General features: G+C 35.8%; 2 protein-coding genes across 3 annotated transcripts in view; both read right to left on the bottom strand.

The window, feature by feature from the left end:
* LOC128989864 (dorsal-ventral patterning tolloid-like protein 1) overlaps nt 1–19,062 on the bottom strand; it is a 189,417-nt gene that overhangs the window by 166,496 nt on the left and 3,859 nt on the right. The gene's annotated exons all lie outside the window — the stretch shown is intronic.
* LOC128989088 (uncharacterized) overlaps nt 3,563–19,062 on the bottom strand; it is a 37,729-nt gene continuing 22,229 nt past the window's right edge. Inside the window, exons 4-7 of the mRNA XM_054410946.1 lie at nt 8,535–8,643; nt 7,770–7,953; nt 5,133–7,349; nt 3,563–3,671 (exon numbers count right to left, since the gene is read on the bottom strand). Coding sequence (XP_054266921.1) covers nt 3,563–3,671; nt 5,133–7,349; nt 7,770–7,953; nt 8,535–8,643 — 2,619 coding nt within the window. The remainder of the gene's footprint in view (nt 3,672–5,132; nt 7,350–7,769; nt 7,954–8,534; nt 8,644–19,062) is intronic.

The raw sequence follows: 19,062 nt of genomic DNA, 5'->3' as shown, positions 1-19,062 counted from the left end.
ACACTGCCATCTTTAAACTGTCTAAATTTACGCCTAACTGCTTCTTTCAACTCTGCTATTTGCAGGGTGAGATGTTTATTCTTCCGCGTCATCTTTGATAATGAGCCTGAAACACCACAGCTAGCCTCTTAAGGCAATTCAATCTGCCGAAAAAATAGTGCATGTTTCTTATGTTTACGCAGGTAGTGCACTACTTCTTTCAAAGATATGCCCGAGGTAATATCTATATCTCGGTAGTATCTCTTTGTCACTAGATCAAATTGCGGAATAGTGTACCTTTTTGACCAATTTCGAAAAACAAACGTTCTTTTCCAATTATCTCTCCATTGTGGTATTTCCGCTACGGTATACCGCTCACTAACGTCAATTTTTTCCATATACCTCTGCAAAAAAGACATTGGACGCTTCATCTCATTGTGGTGTAACAGAAACGAGTTTAATAACCAAAATTCACTTGGATTCGCTCCAGTGAACTCACGCCACTGGTCAAACAGTTGACGATCAGTTATCGTATACACACCATTATTGAAACTTATTCCAAAACGTTCGCTATATTGTTGTAAAGTTGGCAACGCAGCCTTTAGAAATTCTGTTGTAAACAGTCCTTGGCACAGGTTGTTTACCCCGGCATAAGGTTTACCACGAGATCTCGGTAATCCCGGAGGTACCGGACCATATGCTACATTATAACTCACATCGATATGGCATTTCGAAGCCATCGCAGTTTTATAAATCGTCAGAGGTGATCTTATTGGTAGAGTCCGTTCAGTCAATACTATACATCTTGCTGCGTGGGGAATATTGCAACCGTATTCGAGCATTCGGAGGTAAACCTGGGTAAAGTTTATGCTACCATGAAGGTTGCGCAATGGTAAAACCTTACCAAAAATATCCGGAAACGGTCTAAATCTCGAAATAATATTATGGGACTCTCTAACTGTGCAGTTGTTCATATCTTCGTGATAGACCACCAGTTCAAGTGGAACTTTCTTTTCTTCGCATTTTTCCAAAAATCTAATCCAGATTTCACGGTTATACGTACGCTCACTCGCAGATATCATTAACAAAATAACCGGGGGTAGTACAGCGCTCTGTTTTGGCACTTTATGTCTCCAACACCGCCTATTGTACTTGTGACCATGACGTCCTTTTCTGCTACAATAGTTTCCACAAAACTTTTTCTTATCGGAATAGTAATATGTGCAAAGATTAGATTTAACATTATGAAGTTTGGTATCGTAACCTCTAAGGTCATTGTAGGTGTAGATGTTAACCATTATAACTCCTCAATGAAACTGTCAAATCCTATACGGTATCTTCCTTTATTAGTGTCCCGAGTCTTGTCGATAACTAAGAACCCATGATTGTCTTTCCACGCTAGTGCACACATCTGTTTGAATCTATCAAATGGCATGTCGGTAGTGACATGGTCGCTATATATGTGTCGTAAATTCATATCATCCTGTTTGAATAGTATTAAAAGGTTTGCGTTGTCTCTGATAAGCTGCTTTGGTATAGCACTATACGTCTGCCCCAAATAAAAGGTGTCAATATTGTTATGCCTACCCATAGTGAAATAGTTTGTAATGTTGTTGTGTTTCTCACAGGATATATCGTCAAATATCATTATTGAATGCTGTTTAGCTTTATTTGGATGAACTACCAAGTTGTTGTCACCATATGCAAAATAACCAATTTCCTTAGGTAGAGCCAATGGTAAAAACTGGTATTTGGGCTGATTAAGGGATTTACAGAAAATGTAGATATTTTCAAAAACAAGACCATTTGGATCGAATAATAAATTAAACACAACATTTGTTTTACCCGAGTTGCTGGGGCCTGAAAGGATGCCGCGAATTGAGTCTGGTAGCAGATGGCCATGTTTATTTTTAGATGCCAGACCCTCGCCGAGATACTCGTCATAGTTTTTTACCGTCAAAGGGGGACTCTGCTGTGCCACACGCATCGTGTTCAACTGATGTAGCACACTCACCCTATCGTTTATAAATACGCCCGGATGCAGCTGCTTGATCTACACGTAGCCGTCACCGGATGCTCTAAATAAGAATGTCGCTTTTACTAAGCCACGTGTCGCTTCTCTTGTCAAAGCCAAGCCATCTGACTTTTATTTTATCTCCTTTCCGCTGTAACACTCTTTCAACTAAATATACATCTCCGGTCTTTGATTTATTTAGCTCCTGTTCATAAAACCCTCCCTTTAGTATTTCACCGTTATGGTCTTTGAGTACATATGTAGGTGGTTTTGTCGGTTTGATGGCGTAAATGGTGAAAACCTCGTTTGTCCAGTTTGGCAGATAGCCTTTAGTAAAAACTCTTTTGTACTTGCTAATCCTAACACTATCCCCCAGTTTAAATTTTGGTGTCACCCTTTTCCCCTTCTTGTTTATCCTTTTTAATATTTCCTTTACATTCTTTTGTTTCACATCTTTTGGTTTCATACCAATTGTTTTATGTACCGAGTTATTATATCGTTTGAGAATATCAGGAAGTAATGACAACCATTCATATGTACCCTTTGCGGTAAACTCTTTCCACATCCACTGTTTCAAAGTTCTGTTATATCTCTCCACGATACTAGCTTTTAAATCAGAAAACGTAGAATAATGGTTAATTTTATACTTTTTCATAAGAGCACCAATATGTTTATTAAACCATTCGGTTCCCTGATCGGTTTGAAAGTATTTCATCTTATGTTTTATCAAAATAGGTTCAAGTGCCTTGGCAACTGCCGGACCTGTCTTATCTTTTAACGGGACTGCAAACCCGAGTTTTGAAAAACAATTGATCATAGTCATGATGTACCGATTACCTTTATTTAGCTTTGCATAAGGCTGCATCTCTACGAGATCGGCCTGGTACAAATCATTCAACCCTTTAAGAGTCACTTTCCGTCTAGTGTAATTCTTTCTAGCAGGTTTGTGTAGCTCTTCAGCTATAGCACGTCTGACATCCATTGTTAAAATGATACAACTTGACAGTACATTGATAATTTATTAAGTTTTTATAAATGCTGCGGCCCCTCCACCGCCGCAGCTCGTGATGGCCTCCAAAAACAAACTAGTTGCCACCTCCGTTTATTTTTTTTTGTTTTACAAACATTTAGTTTTTACAATATTTACAAGTTACTTTATGGAAGATAAATAAAGGAGCCATGCAAATGCTGCATGTTTCTTTGGGGACTTTAAACTTTGGATACATGTAGTTACCTCTTCGCTTTAAGCGAGAAGGAAGATCAACCATTCTTCCACAGTCAATACATAACCTACTAGAGCCTCTAAAAGACTCGTAGTAGTTTAGGGTTACGTAACCACAGTTTTCTCTATGACAGTTCAAAATGTCCTGCTTTAGCGTTGATGGAAGATCAACACTTTCTTTTACATAAGGGAAAAGGATAACATTTGTGCAAATTTCCCTAATTGAAAGCTCAGACAAGGACAACATGATGGCAAGAAGGTTCCAAATAGAATAGTCTTTTTATTTGGCACCCAGAAAAGCTGCGGCCCCTCCACCGCCGCAGCTCGTGACGGCCTCCAAAAACAAACTAGTTGCCGTCTCCGTTCCCCAAAATTTTTCTTACCACCTTCTCAAAGATGGGATCAAGGATTGTGGACAGGAACATCTTCTCAATCTGGTCCAATTGTATAGACGTGCTGCACAGATGGTGCATCTATCTCTTGGAGTCTTAAATTTTGGTACACATACAATTGTTCCAAACCGTCGAAAAGAAATATTCGCTGCCTCTCCACAATCCTTACAAAACTCTTCATTGTCGAGAAAACAAATGTGGTAGTAGACATAGCCACAGTTTTCATGGTGGTAATTGAATATGTAATCTTTAATCACAGGTGGGATTGCTGCTTGCTTTACAGCACTTAAAAGAAACAAGTTATCAGTAATTGTTCTAGCTGAGAGCTCAAGTAGGGACAACATGGTGGCGAGAAGGTTCCAAGTGGAATGACACTCACCCCTCCACACATGGTTTACGGGCTTTTTAGTCAGCCACGCCAGTGACCTTCATACATGGTTTACAGGCTTTTTAGTCAGCCGTGCCAGTGACCTTCACACATGGTTTACGGGCTTTTTAGTCAGCCGCGCCAGTGACCATCATTCACACATGCACAAGGAGTAGCTCAAGTCCTTCCAGATTTGAGCGCCTCAATGTACAAACACATTCAAAAATAGCCCCACTCCAGTTGGATCCCAGCCACCATGTGTTTCGCATCGTGTTTTGGCTGGATATTCTCCATCAAGCGCGACGAGCCGTCGCCATTTATCGTCAAGACAAGGGTGGTATTTCTTAGGCCAGTAGAACCAATCTACGAAGAACTTCGACCCTTGGATCTCAGGCCACCACCGTTACCACCAAGAAACAGAGAATATGCCACCATAAAGGTATGTAGTGATAGTGGAGAGGGGAGCGCAACACATGTGCAGCATGTGCAACATGTGTTCAGTGTCCAACATGATCTCTCTGATGCTGGTCGTTAGTGATTTTGTTCAACATTATTTATATCGCAGAGTATGTGAATTTTTGAATTTGATTGAAGAAGACAACGATTCAGACACAGATTCGGAATTTGGGGTCAATTGGGGACCGGGAGGGTGGAACGGGTGGAACGAGGTGGATATTGGGGACTGGGAGGAGTGGAGTGACAGTGATGGTAGTGATTCAGGAGTTGAGATTTTGGTGAGTTTTTTGAATTTTAAACCCATATGGAAGTGTATCATAATTGCTACCATGTTTCCTTTTTGGTCCCGTAATTTTAAACTGTTTGACCTCACTGATTGTAACTATATTCCTATCTTTTGTTCGTCTGATTCTATTTTCCTCAATGTCCATTGTTTGTGCAGCATCACCAAGGACCATCTCTTTCAAACTGTCAAATCCAATCTTTTTAGAAGTTTTCATATTTAATGTAAGCCCTTTTACTTTACAAACGGGAATCAATTTTTGTTTGTTTGTTGACCACACGAGGTATGCATAGGTTTTTGGCCCTCCAGATACAAACTCTGTTATGTATGAACCTGGTCCATACTCGGCCAACTCATCGGTCATTTCCCCTAGATAATCTCCCGTAGGAACTCTATACAAACCACCCTTGTATACATACAATACAGAATCAGTATCATAATACAACACTTGACCACCCAAGGCATCTAGATGCTCATAGAGCTTCAATCTCGCTTGGGCAGTGGTGTAAGCAGCCACCACGACATTAACATTTTGCAATGGCTCACCAACCTCATCAATGTACTCCCAGCTGACAACAAGAACCTCATCATTGACAATCTGTACTCTATTTACATCAATTTCAGGACTGGTTAACATTTTGAAAAGTGTTTTTGGGTCCCTGACAATTGTAGCTTTGGTCTGATTTTCACGCTGTCCAAATTTTCCCCAAAACGAGTTCAACATCAGTTTAGCCAACGACCTCAAACCACCATTTTTTACAATTTTGTCTTTTTCCAATTGGACGCCCTCTTTTTGAAAATAATCCTCAATGTACTTGTTTTTGTCCTCCTCTGTTTCACACCAGCCTGGAAACCCGGATGCTTCCTGTTTCATTTTTAAAAATTTATTTATAAAGTCAGTGAACAATCCCCCATTTTCATATGTGGCTACCTTATACTCCCAAAGTTCATACATGTCGAGTACAACATAACCCTTTTCTACGGCTTTACGAATCTCGTCCATGGTCCAGGTCCCAATAAGTGCTCTGTCACCACTTTCGTGGTCGCAATCACTTTGAATCTGACCATCTCCACAAGTCGCACACAAAACAAACATTAACTTGTCATTCATTTTAGCCGGGAGCACAGGATGGTAAAGATCGCGTGGTGGGAGTACTTTACACTTTAATAGGCCTTCAACATTAAGACCTCTCTGTCTACACTCTCTATCACCTACATAGATTGTCGGATGGCCTACAGGGTACTTGCCATATTTACATACCCAGGGATAGAGGGAGCATACATCCACGTATTCAATAGTTTCCCCTTCAGCACATTTGTGATACGTTTTGGCATTACCGGTTCGACCCCCAAAAAATGCTTGCCTCGGGTTCAGAGGTAAATTGTTGAGGATCGGCAACTTGTCTAAATGTTTCATGTTTTCTATCTTTTTTAACTTTCTAAACTCACATTCCCACATTTGTACAACGTTATCACCCAACTTTGCTATTTTCGATTTGGTCCGTTCATACCGCAAATGGAGTGAGTCAGAGGGGTCCTCTTTCAAAGCAAGTTCACGGTCATAGGGAAAGCATTTGGGACAGCCATGCCAGTAGCAGCCTTGAAATTCGTAAATATTTTTACCATCATACCCATCAACCTTCATTCCATTGATCTTAACTTCTTTCCCACGACCAGCATGTTCAATTCTAATTCCACGTTTCTCCTCTTCCCACGATAGCCACTGTAACGCAATTGCCGATTGGGCGTCTGTAAGCCTATAGCCGTTTTTAGGAACGATGCCGATAGTATTTTTCTTCAAAAAGTTCCTGCGAAAAGCTAAATTGCATGCGCTGGCAATGGTTACAGCCTCGAGAAAGGGATCAACATTACACTCTTGCAGAAAAATTGAACGGAACTTTAAACAAGCTTGAGCTAAGATATCAACATCTGATACACAATACTCTAGGATTTCTTTCTTAAAGTCAAACGTAACATTGTTTGAAACCTGATCATTATACCAGTTTTCAAAATCTTTGTGTGATTTTTCAAACATAGATTCTGGACAGTAAAACTTCTTTGCCGGCATAGGGCCCACATAGTTTTGATTCTCAAGGGTGTTGAAAAGGTGGGGGAAATAGCCTTTCTTCTTTTCCGGGGGCAGGTCAAAGGCCTTGGGCAGTGCAGCTAGAGACATGGGGAAATAACTAAGTGAATCAACAAACCTCACATTGTCAATCTCCATCAAAATTACCTTAGTTCCCCGCATTACAAGTTTCGGAGTGAACTTTGTATCCTCCAGCACATACTTTAACAAAAATTGAAAATCAAAGCCCTGCCCATTGTGTGCAATGACACAGACATCTTTGAAATTTTTACGGACTTGCATCACATAGTCCATGAACTGAGTGACTGGTTCTGATTTAAAGACTCTTGTTCGATTTTTACAAGCCATACAAAATTTGGCCTCAATACACTGATAGCAAAACTGTTGTGACACACACAAGTTTACTTTATGGACCTTAGCATCAGTATTTGAGGGCAGAGACTCATCTTGGCGGGTTTCCAAGTCGAAGAAAATAAACAGAAAATCTTTTGACTTGGGCTTTCTCGTGTCAGGTTTCATATAGCATTTGTGGTTAGGGTCTTCAAATGAACTACAAGGTTTACAAAATACTTCACCACATTTATGAGGCTTGGATCGTTCTTTAATCCAGACCAATTTCCCACAATCGAGACATTTCTTTACATTTTTACACTTGTCAGCTTGATGCGCAATAAAACATTCCTGGTTTCGGTAGGTCATGTTACATTTAGGGCACAGAATACCTCCATGCTCCTCTACACAGGGAGGTGAAATAGTTTGGCACTGTGGGCAAATGTTTGAGCAACGATGCTCTCCTTTGTGATCATAGGGTACATGACAGGCTTCACAGAAATAATTACAAACAAAAGCAGCTGTCAAACAATTAATTACATTGTAATGTCCATTGTAAAAAATTAAATTTAGTGTGAATTTTGCATTTTCCACATTTCCCTCAAAGTACACATCGCGTCCTTTCCTGTCATAGTTATACACAACAATTTTGTAGTCCCTCAAAAACCCCTGAAATTTTTCAAGTTCCGGGATGCCAGCTCCACCTTCTGGCATTTCAACCCTCGCTCGACACACAAGTTCTTGAGCCCTAACAGTCTGTCTTTTTCCATCATCTTTCCTTACTGCGTTGTAAAGGGGGTCTTTGGTTACATTGGCCATAGCCACTACAATTGCACGGGGAAGACACAATTTATCTTTATTATTAATGACAACAATTCCCCGTCTTGCCTTGCATTCCTCGTCAAACGTATTGTAAAACCCTGGTCTTACCCTTCCAGAACCTACAGGAAGGTTAATTCTAGTGCATTCCACTTTAAAGGTGTCGGTAGATTTGATAGATTCAGAGTTTGATTGCACAATACCGCCAAAGATTTGCCACAAAACGTTTTCATCAATTTCAGTAGCCGGACGAAAATTTACATAGCCTGGTGCTTTTGATTTCAAGTTGAGACTCTCCAAAGTAAACCCAAGTTGATCATTTTCAAAAGCTTGTTCTTTCATACTATTTACAATTTGTGCAAACCCCTGTCTCAACCAATCAATCTCATTAGTCTCTGGAGGCGGATTGGTGAATTTAAATACAGTTTTACTCCCATACAATCTAAATTTATTTACATAAGTTTGATCAGTACTAATCAAATTAACAGGCTCAACTACTTTTACGGGTTCAACTACTTCGTCAGATACGTTATCAGCCATACTAACATCCATCGTCGTCAAACGCCTAGAGCAAAGTAAAACAGACGTGGAGACACAAGATCTAGAGGGGACACGACCTGCGCGCGCACACAGCTAAATATAGCACACCGATTGCACACTACAACACAGAGACACAAGATGTGGTGGGGACACAGCTGCGCGCACACAAAGCTGAATATAGCACACCGATTGCACAATACGTTACAATAAAGAAACAAAGTTTACTTACCACTGATGTACCGTAAATAATCAAACTAACATTTAACACTAGAAATAACTTTCAAACATAACCTCAAAACATCAAACACAAGAGCACACGTCCAACACGTTCAATTGCCAAGAGCAAAGTGAAAGAAAATAAGTACTAAAAGGTTTAAATAGCAAAAATTGGCCAATCACACAACAGATCACCTATTTATGACCAATCAGGTACAAGCTTATTACAACCAATCAGCAACCAGGATACACACCATTAACACTTCCTTGTTTTGTTACAGAACCATGAAGATGAAGAAGAAGAAGAAGAAGAAGTTTAGTTTAGTGTTTGTAAATATTTTTAGAATAATGTAAATATAAATCGTAGATATAGTAGCATTAAAACATATTTTAGACCAAACAATCTGTGTAATTATTCAGGACACAGCTTTGTGGAGGTTATTTCATTTGGCAAGAGTTGATCATTACAGAGGTTATATCAGTTGGCGGGAACCTACGCAATACGTAAAGTGAAGCTTGGTGGGAAGGTGAGGTTACGTTGTTTGGCGGGAATCGGCGGAGAAGAAGTAAGGTTTTTTTCGTTTAGCGCGAAAGTCACTTGGCGGGAAGGTGATTTTTTCGTTTGGTGCGAAAGTGAGGTTATGTTACTTGGCGGGAAGGTGATTTTTTTCGTTTGGCGCGAAAATAAATGTGAGGTTATGTTACTTGGCGGGAAGGTGATTTTTTTCGTTTGGCGCGAAAGTGAGGTTATGTTACTTGGCGGGAAGGTGAAGTTTTTTTCGTTTGGCGGGAACCTACGTATGCAATACGTAAAGTGAGGTTAGATGTTTGGCGCGAAAACAAAAGTGAGGTTAGACCACGTGGGACACCAGAGGGCGACCACGTGGGACAAAAGGGGGCGTGGCCTAGGGGGAGGGGTGGGGATGAAATGCTGCTCTCTGATTGGTCCCCGCAAGAGCTGGGTATCCTACTCATGGATAAGCTGCACCTTAAGAATCTTAGTACAGGTTATGTCCGATGCATGTTCTTGATGCACATACTGCACACGTAAATTATTTTTCAAACAATTTATTTAATGGGGCATATATTTATTCGACAAATTTAATTGACAAACCTATCTGGGTTTTTGAAGCACACCCTAACTGCAGTCTTGGATCACTTAGATTATGATGAAACTTAAATATATGGTATACAATTTTAAAATAGCACTCCTCTTCATTACACTAATAAGGTAAGAAATTTAGTCATCTGGATTTTTTGGACGAGGCAGACCCTTTGCATGGGCAGCCAGATTCCCTGATATTATGCCTATCTTATTCTTTGTTTGGGCATGTGTACACTAAAGCTATGTATACAGTGAACAGGACTTGAGAAAGTTGTATAATTGACAGTAGTTGTACAAAATTGAGAGGAACCCTTTCCTATAAGATTACAGTTGCAGCAATAAAGAAAAGCTAAAGAACACGCAAAGTCAGGTAGTTTAAACCACATATTTAAAATTCTTAAGGTGCAGCTTCCCATGTTTCTGTTTGTTTTCAATTAAATTAAATAATATTACCTTGTATTTCAAAATTTATTTTGTAAAATAACTTAAATTGCAAGCATAGTGTTAATTATTTATTATTTTAATTACTTCTGACTTGTGCATTTATAAAATACTCTATACTAACCTGGTCTGGTATTCAATAATTCAAAGCCTTTTTACTATGTAATATGGTATTCAATATGTACTCAAATATTAGATGTTATAAGATTACTTGGGGTATACCTATATAATTATACAGATACCTTTTGCACACAACTTTCACTAAACGCGTTCTTGTAATTAATGAGTGCAGAATGAAAAAATGATTAATTTTATGTTTAACGTCATATTTCTCCCCTTAGGCTGACATTACATGTCACATATTGCATATCATTTTAAAGCTTAAAACGTGGATAGATTTGTTTATACTATTTAACAGTTTTTAACACTACTTAATAAAAGATTTTCTTAAGTGAGTTGTAGCACCCTTTTTATCGATTTTTCATTTTTTTTATTTAAGTCGAATTTACAAACTTTTAAATGGGTTTATCTGTGTGTAAAATATTTGACACTGACTACCCTGTGCCACTGAACACCCTGTATATAGAGATTAAGAAACAGAGTTTAAACCGTCGCTTCGTTTGAAAGAAATCAACTGTTCTTTTAAACATGTGTAAGTTAATTAGGAGAATGTTAGTAGATTGGTAAAACATTATCTTTTTATTAGCCTTATTTGAACAAAATGGTTTTGAAAATGGTTTACGTTTCTTGGGAGATAGTTGAGGTTATCGATTAACGAACGGAAGTTAAGTTTACTTTTAGTGAATATTTGAAAATTTGTAAATATATCATTTACTAAAACAATTTATGAACTTTTTGGCCGTTGACTCCAGGACAATGTTCTTTGTAATTTATTAGAGACTAGAATCAGAAAATTTTAAATTTAACCTCATCAATTTAGTATCAGAATATAATAGTTTATAAAAAACTATATCAAGTTTTTAAATGGCATGCAAACTTTAGTAGGATAAAAAAACTATTTTGGTAAATTATTTTAGGCGTTAATTGAGGTACAGTACCACAATCCATTTATTACTATCACTTATTCACAAGGCTACGTCAAAATTATGAATACAACGCTCACTGCTTAGACATACTGCAGGGTCTTAGTTTAAATAGGTTAGCTTCCCCTAAAACCCGTTTTTGTTGGACTCTTCCAGAATTACAAATCTCCCTGAATAATACAGCCGACCCCTTCCGCCCCCTCCCCCCCCCCCCCTTCAGACGTAGTCATACTGCTAACATGTCAAACTCACTTGAATGTCTCTTCATAAGTAATTTAATACGGAATCTATTGAATCAACAATGAGTTGAACACAGTTTCACTCTAGACACATCGTAAGTCAAATTTTAGTGGATAGTAGTGTTAAAGTTTTTTTTAGTTTGTAATAAAAGTTTATTTATAATGCAGTTAAATTACGCTGAATTTGCAGACTCTATTACGGTGACTAAATAACAAAATTAGTTCAGAACCCAACAACCCTCAAATTGCCAAATATCGTTTTACATTTTCAAATCTATTTAGCTGACAATAGCCACTACCCGTGCTTAAAACGGATGTAATCCTTATATACAATTCTGTAAGACAAATGTTTAACAGAAAATTGTGGACGTCAGGAATTCGGGACTCCAGGGACTCGGGAAAAATAGCAGAATTCCCATAAAGTTACCAGAAAACGAGATATAACGTAAAATGTTCTCCATAAGAATAGCATTAGAAGCCATTTACTGCTGATATTTGTTTAATTCAATAAAGCTGATCGTGATTAATCATCAAGCCAGTACGCAATATTAACATTTGGATTACTTATTTGCCAGTCAATTCTGCAATGTACTATATAAAACCAGGTATAACGTTACCTATAATAATTAAGACTTTTTACCTACGTTATAGAATGTGGAAATACATTATTTTACTGTGAAAATTTTCAAATTTGTGTTTTTTAACGTTTGACATAACCACATTGACTAAATAATTAACGATTCAAGATTTAATGAAAAAACTTATGCTTTGTTTTTATTAAAAAAAATATGTTATAGATTTATCCTACACTTTCTTTATATTAAATTTAAGATTTATTGAAGTGTTTAATTAATATTTTGGATGAAGTGGAATAACCTCAACGGCTACTCTTAAAAAATTACCTGGGAATAAAGATGGAATAGGTTCGTACAGGAAATATATATTTGTTAATTAAGTAAGTACTATGACAAGTTCCAATGGGAGGAAAAACAATATTGTTTAGAGATTTAAACTGGTACTGTCTGTTGCTCGTAAAAAAATTAAGAATCAGCCGATGATTAGGCCTAATTTGATAGAATATATAACGTCAATCGCACCTTTAAGAGGAGTACCACCACATAAACTTACATTACTTACTAATTATAGTTTTTTATGTTGATCAGAAAAAATCTACGGTTAAGTTTGGTCAATGGGATGTCTTTTTACTTTACCCTAATGTTGTTGAACCTTAACAAAAGGAGTATACACTTAGAAATATTAACCGGGTAGGGATGCTAATTTAGCGGGTTTGGCCAAGAACTAAGCTTACCTCAACACACCTTTATTTGCCTTTTCATATTTGACGAAGACAATTTTCAAAATTCCAATCAGGGAAGTCTTTTTTATCACCATTAACCACAAAACCAAAGCTACCTTATAAACCAGTATTTTTATTCACAAACAATTATACGTTTGCTGCCTTTAGCAGAGTTAAACCTATGAGTGATTCGAATGATTTATTGAAAAATAACATGAACAAAGGCAAACAAAAAGAAACAACAAACTGTTTTTACACAAAAGATATGTCGTACAGGGATATCTATTCTGACACATGGATAATATATTTCTTAGTTTGTTTAAATAGTAGAATGATTTGTTTTATATTATTGAGCTTTTTAGCTACTTATGTCCCTATACAAGCCACTAGTTGTAAATAATCATATAGCGGTTTTGGTTTTCCCTGAGTGCTGCTATGTATTTTACAAGGATACAATTTTGACATTTATTATTTTTCTCATAATATATTCTAAGAAGCGTTTAACCAATGATCGCCAAAATTATCGCAATTAACATCTGCAACTGGATTTAGACGTTTCAGCCATGCAGTGATTTTTAGTCATTACATGCGTTTTAAAACACGTTAAATAATTTTAAAAAAATGAATAATATACGGTATCTTATGTATTTAAAAAATTTGGTTTTTCTTTTCCGAGTTCGTTTGGCTCTACTACCCGACCAATTTTCATGATTGAGGTATCAAACTGAAGGTATGAACGCACAGATTTGACATCAAGCATCGGCATAAATGTATATATAATCCCACTCGACATATACGTAAACGAAATTTGCTCTCCATGTAGTTCTTATGGGAGTTAAATTTGGTTTCTCTTTCCGAGTTCATTTAGCTCTTCCACTCGACCGATTTTCATGATTGATGTCTCAAATTGAAGGTATGCACGCACAGATTTGCTATCAAGCATCGGCATATAATTATCTATAGTCTCACTCGGTTTATACGTAAAGGAAACTTGCTCTCCATGTATTTCTTATGGGAGTTAAATTTGGTTTCTCTTTCCCGAGTTCGTTTGCCTCTTCTACCCGACTGATTTTCATGATTGAGGTCTCAAACTGAAAGTATGCACGCACAGATTTGCCGTCAAGTATCGGCATATATTTATCTATAATACCACTCGGCCTATACGTAAACGAAATTTGTTCCCCATGTATTTCTGATGGGGAGTTAATTTTGGTTTTTCTTTTCCGAGTTCGTTTGGCTCCTCTACCCGACCGATTTTCATGATTGAGGTCTCAAATTGAAGTAATGCATGCAAAGATTTCACATCAAGCATCGGCATATACTTATCTCCTGTATTACTCGACTAAAAACATAATTTGTATAATTTTTGAATTCTTACATCAATTTAAGATGTATTTCACCAGTTATAATTATATAATCCTGTATATTTTGGTAAAAGAACTTTCAAGGAAATATCGGCTTTTATTTAAGCGATTAAGATACTGTATTACTAAATCAAAAATCATAAATTTGATTATTTCTCGGATATTATATTTATTTTAACGCTGCGGAGCAGCATGGGTCCTCTAGTAATTATGGTATTACCATAGATTAAAGGATTATACATATGTCTATACTCCTTTTATCAATGTTATTACGAGAAAGAATGAGCAATTTACGAGATAAATAGTTAGCAGCCTAAACGTACAAGCCTGAGTAATAATGCAAAATAAATATAAAGGCGCGATGGATTTGTCGTTAGTTAGTTTCTTACTAAAACCAGCTTATTCTTATCCAGGACCGCCGTTTAGCTTCAGAGAAGAAAGCATGTTTGATGTAGATACAATTTTGAATCTTGTGCATTATCATTGTCAGTATTATTCGGTTAGCCTATTCACGTCTTCAAATCACCACACGGCTCTTTCCTACGAGCATTCGTAGTTATTTGTTATGCTTCCAAAAGGTATTTTTCCCATTCTGGTGGAAGTAGTCTACCATCTACATAAAATCACATGTTACAATAATTAATTGTTATTATCTGTTTACATTCCTTTGTTTACTTTTTGTCAGTCCTTTCTCAACTATGTTCAACAATTTCATGATTGTATTTTATCTTTTTGATTGAAATCAATGATGGATCAATATTACATATGTAATCTTTGATATTACTAATCAATATTAAGTATACGAAACATCTAGGTTACGATCAGCAACAACGATGGTGTATCGTTTGGAAACTTAAAAACAGCTGATATAGATATAAGAATAGATAATCACCTTCATGGATGTTCTGATGTATGAAAATCCACATCTAAAAGGCACATACCGGTTGGCTGTTTTTGACATAATCTTCAAAACTGAATGTTTTGCGTGGTATTATTCATTACCTAATCAATACTTAGAGTAAGCAATTAAGCTCAGAAATAAATGAAGATGACAGTGCATACAGTAATCAGGCTCGTCATCGTTGTAAAATCTGCAGTATGTTTTATGTGTTTTACAACCTAGTAAGTCTACCTGTAGGGTGATTAAATGTTTCTCCGTCATATTTTATGGTAGATTTTTCGTTTGGTATCTTACTCTTTCACTACATTAACCAAAAAATAAGAAATGGAATACAAATAAACGGGATTTTTGCCAACGCAACCCAAACTACAAATACTGCGTGACACTGTTTAATCACACCAGATTTTAATAAGGTAATAAATTGAAAGAATAACATACAAATAAGAACAGCTGAGGTATTTTTAACATTAAGTATATGGAAAGTTCCCTTTGTAAAGTAATTATGGCCTTAAAGGGCAATTTATGAACAAATTGATAGTTATGCGCAAGGTTTCTCGTCATGACGAACATTTTAAGTATACTAGGTGAAACCCGTCGAAATCGACGGTTACTTTCAAGGCTTACGTTAATTCATCTAACTGCGATAAATTGGGTGAAATATACATATTTTGAGCATTTATCATTGTTTAAAGAGTAATAAGTGTAAAAACAATAATGATATTAATTGTGTTAGTTGCCAAATTTGGTTGATCATTCAATGAATAAAATATTTCCCATACCGTACGTCATCGGAGTTATTATTAGTATGTTATATGGTATATCTTACTTTGGAAGAACGTTTAAACAGTATTAAAATCGTATTGATGGATCTTTTGAAGTTAAACACATTCGTGATTTCATCAGTGTAATATGATTTTATTTCAAAAGAATTCTCATAGTTTTTGAGAAATTGATTGTGGTGTTACTGTTAAAGCTGGAATTCCTTGACATGGGGGATGTCAGTTAGTTGTCTCGGCCTTATCAATAACATAAAGTTGTCAATATAATCTCTCTACGGAATGTTAGGTGTAAGTGGAATACTTGAAGTGAAGTTGGCGTTTATTCTTGAACTGTAGGGGCCTCCTAGTTCATTGGTCTTGCGGCTTCATAGGCAACAAATAATGCAAATGACATAGCAATGGGACATTTCCAAAAAGCAAAAATACTGTAAATTGGCTGCTACGTATATATTGACGTTTACATATTGTTAATCAACGTATCTTATAAAGGATTGTGTGATCTAGTTTAAAAGGAATATGACCTTTCTGTTATGACAGTAGCTACTTAAATAGTATTTTCTCTTTGTACCATCTTTTACAGCCAAAATGTCGTGTTATTTTCAATAATGTTACCAAACCGGTGCGCCAAAGTCCGTAATATAGGCAGGTGCAAATAACTTGTCAAGATGGGTACCATTTTAGACAAAGTTTCTATGTTTGGATTTTATTAGACACGATAAGAGCAGATATTTCTACATAAATATTTGATATGTGTAGAATAATATGATAAAAATGTAGGCAAAAGTGGTGGAAAAGGCAGACACCAACCCGTACAATAGATATAAGATAGTTCAATAATAGTCCAGGATCTGAAGGGGGTTGAGCATGCATGAAAAGGGTGACGCAATTTTATTTCTGATTGTTGTTATAGGCACTATAGTGATCACGAAAACGCATGTCGTCGCCCCCCAGCGTGGTCGACAACCCGGGGGGGAGGGGGGCAATATGGCGGGGGGCGCTGTTTACTAAAACACCTATAACTCGAGAACTATTCTAGGTAGAACATTACAATAAACGTCAATTTACTCATAAAATTATGATCTTTAAAAATGTTAATGTAGTGAAATTCGTATCTTTGATGGTTTTTTAGTTATTTTATATTGAAGCTAAAAATCAATATGGGGTTATGGGGTTAAAATAGGTTTTTCCCATTTTTGACCCTAATAACCAAACAATTTGCAATTTATTTCTTAACCCATTTTGTAGAGCTTAAAAAAAGAAATAATTTAGTATAGCAAAGGGCTGTTGTATGCCTAACGTTTATGGATATAGTAAAAAAAAAACTTAAATTCAAAATGCCCATGTTATTCTTACGGATAATCAAAAAAACGGTTGTAGTTTGCTTATAAATGGATATATTATAATCAAATTTGGCAATTTTGTTTATTTCATACTAAGCTATCAACATTTCAATATAAAACTCACCTCAATACCTTCCCTGTAGCAGCAAACCTAGGTACTCATTATAATTCATTCTATTTAAATAGGAAATAAAGCTGACAGTTTTCAGGGAATATTTGAGTATAATATAATATTCAGTCTGCAGGTTTACTGCGGCAGGGGTACTTTTTAAAGCAACCGAAATTACAAGTACCAAGAGACACCTTTTAAGGATAAACATAGCTTTTATGTTTGTAGATCTATGAATAAAAAAAATTGATGATAAATCAGGAAGAAATTATGGGAAAAACTGTTCTTTACTTAGGTTATTTTTACTTTACAATTAAATTTAAATACAGGGTGTCACAAAAAAGTGGGATGGGCTATACAGGACCTAATTCTACATGCAAAAATAAGTCAAAAATGAAGAATAAAGTTTTTGGATTTCGGCTTAGTTTAGCCGTAATCCGCCATTTTGTTTTTTGGGGAAAATATTTATTATTTCAAAATCCCTTTGAGATGTTTTTACGAAACTTGGCAAAATTGTTTACATTATAGTAAGTAACATTTATAAAAAAAATTATTATTTTAACTTTCCAAATTTCAAAATGGCGGCCGTTTGAATTTTTTTATGCCAAATTTCATGAAAACCGGTACCTAAATCAACATTTTGTAAGAGACAAAAGTTTTAGTATTTATTATGACAAATCCAACAAAACAAAAATGAATAAAATCGGTTCATAAATAAAGAAGCTGTGTTTATTTTAGTAATTTAGACTGAAATTATTAATATTAAAATGTATTAAATGTAATGTAATAATTTATGTAACGTATTAAGTAATTTCAGTCTAAATTACTAAAATAAACACAGCTTCTTTATTTATGAACCGATTTTATTCATTTTTGTTTTGTTGGATTTGTCATAATAAATACTAAAACTTTTGTCTCTTACAAAATGTTGATTTAGGTACCGGTTTTCATGAAATTTGGCATACAAAAATTTAAACGGCCGCCATTTTGAAATTTGGAAAGTTAAAATAATAATTTTTTTATAAATGTTACTTACTATAATGTAAACAATTTTGCCAAGTTTAGTAAAAATATCTCAAAGGGATTTTGAAATAATAAATATTTTCCCCAAAAAACAAAATGGCGGATTACGGCTAAACTAAGCCGAAATCCAAAAAATTTAATTTTTCATTTTTGACTTATTTTTGCATGTAGAATTAGGTCCTGTATAGCCCATCACACTTTTTTGTGACACCCTGTATAAATGCTGGGACATTTCATAATAGTATCATGAGGTATCAAAGTGTTGTAGGTTATATTATTTCACATACCGTACCTTTAGTTTGACAATATGGGCTGCAATGTTTATAACAGTGACCGAAACTACAAAAGGAGTTTGAATGTTGTATAAAATAATTTCCTTTAGAATAACGAACAAAATATACTTCATATAAAAAAAAAATCTTTTTATTTTAAAAAACTATATTTACAAGTATTGTAATAGTTATACACGTCTTAATACAATTAAAAATATTGTAGATTAAAAATAATTCTTAAAGGTAAATTTGTCATCCTTGTAGATCATCTGGTACTAGAGGTGTGTTTTTATTAAATAAAATTTGTTTCTTGTTATTTCAGATATTTTTAAAACTTATGAAGCCAAATAAATCAATATACCATAAACAATAGCTCGTCCCTTTTTCATATCCGGAAAAAAGGCAGTCATCATAAAATCAACCGTAATACAATAGAAATACAATT

This window comes from Macrosteles quadrilineatus, unplaced genomic scaffold (genome assembly GCF_028750875.1).
Source record: "Macrosteles quadrilineatus isolate MER2022 unplaced genomic scaffold, UCM_ALF_1.0 Scaffold_3__2_contigs__length_128488019, whole genome shotgun sequence".
NCBI classification, from domain to species: domain Eukaryota; kingdom Metazoa; phylum Arthropoda; class Insecta; order Hemiptera; family Cicadellidae; genus Macrosteles; species Macrosteles quadrilineatus.
The sequence above is the reverse complement of the archived record's forward strand: the minus strand, read 5'-3'. Positions and strand labels throughout refer to the sequence as shown.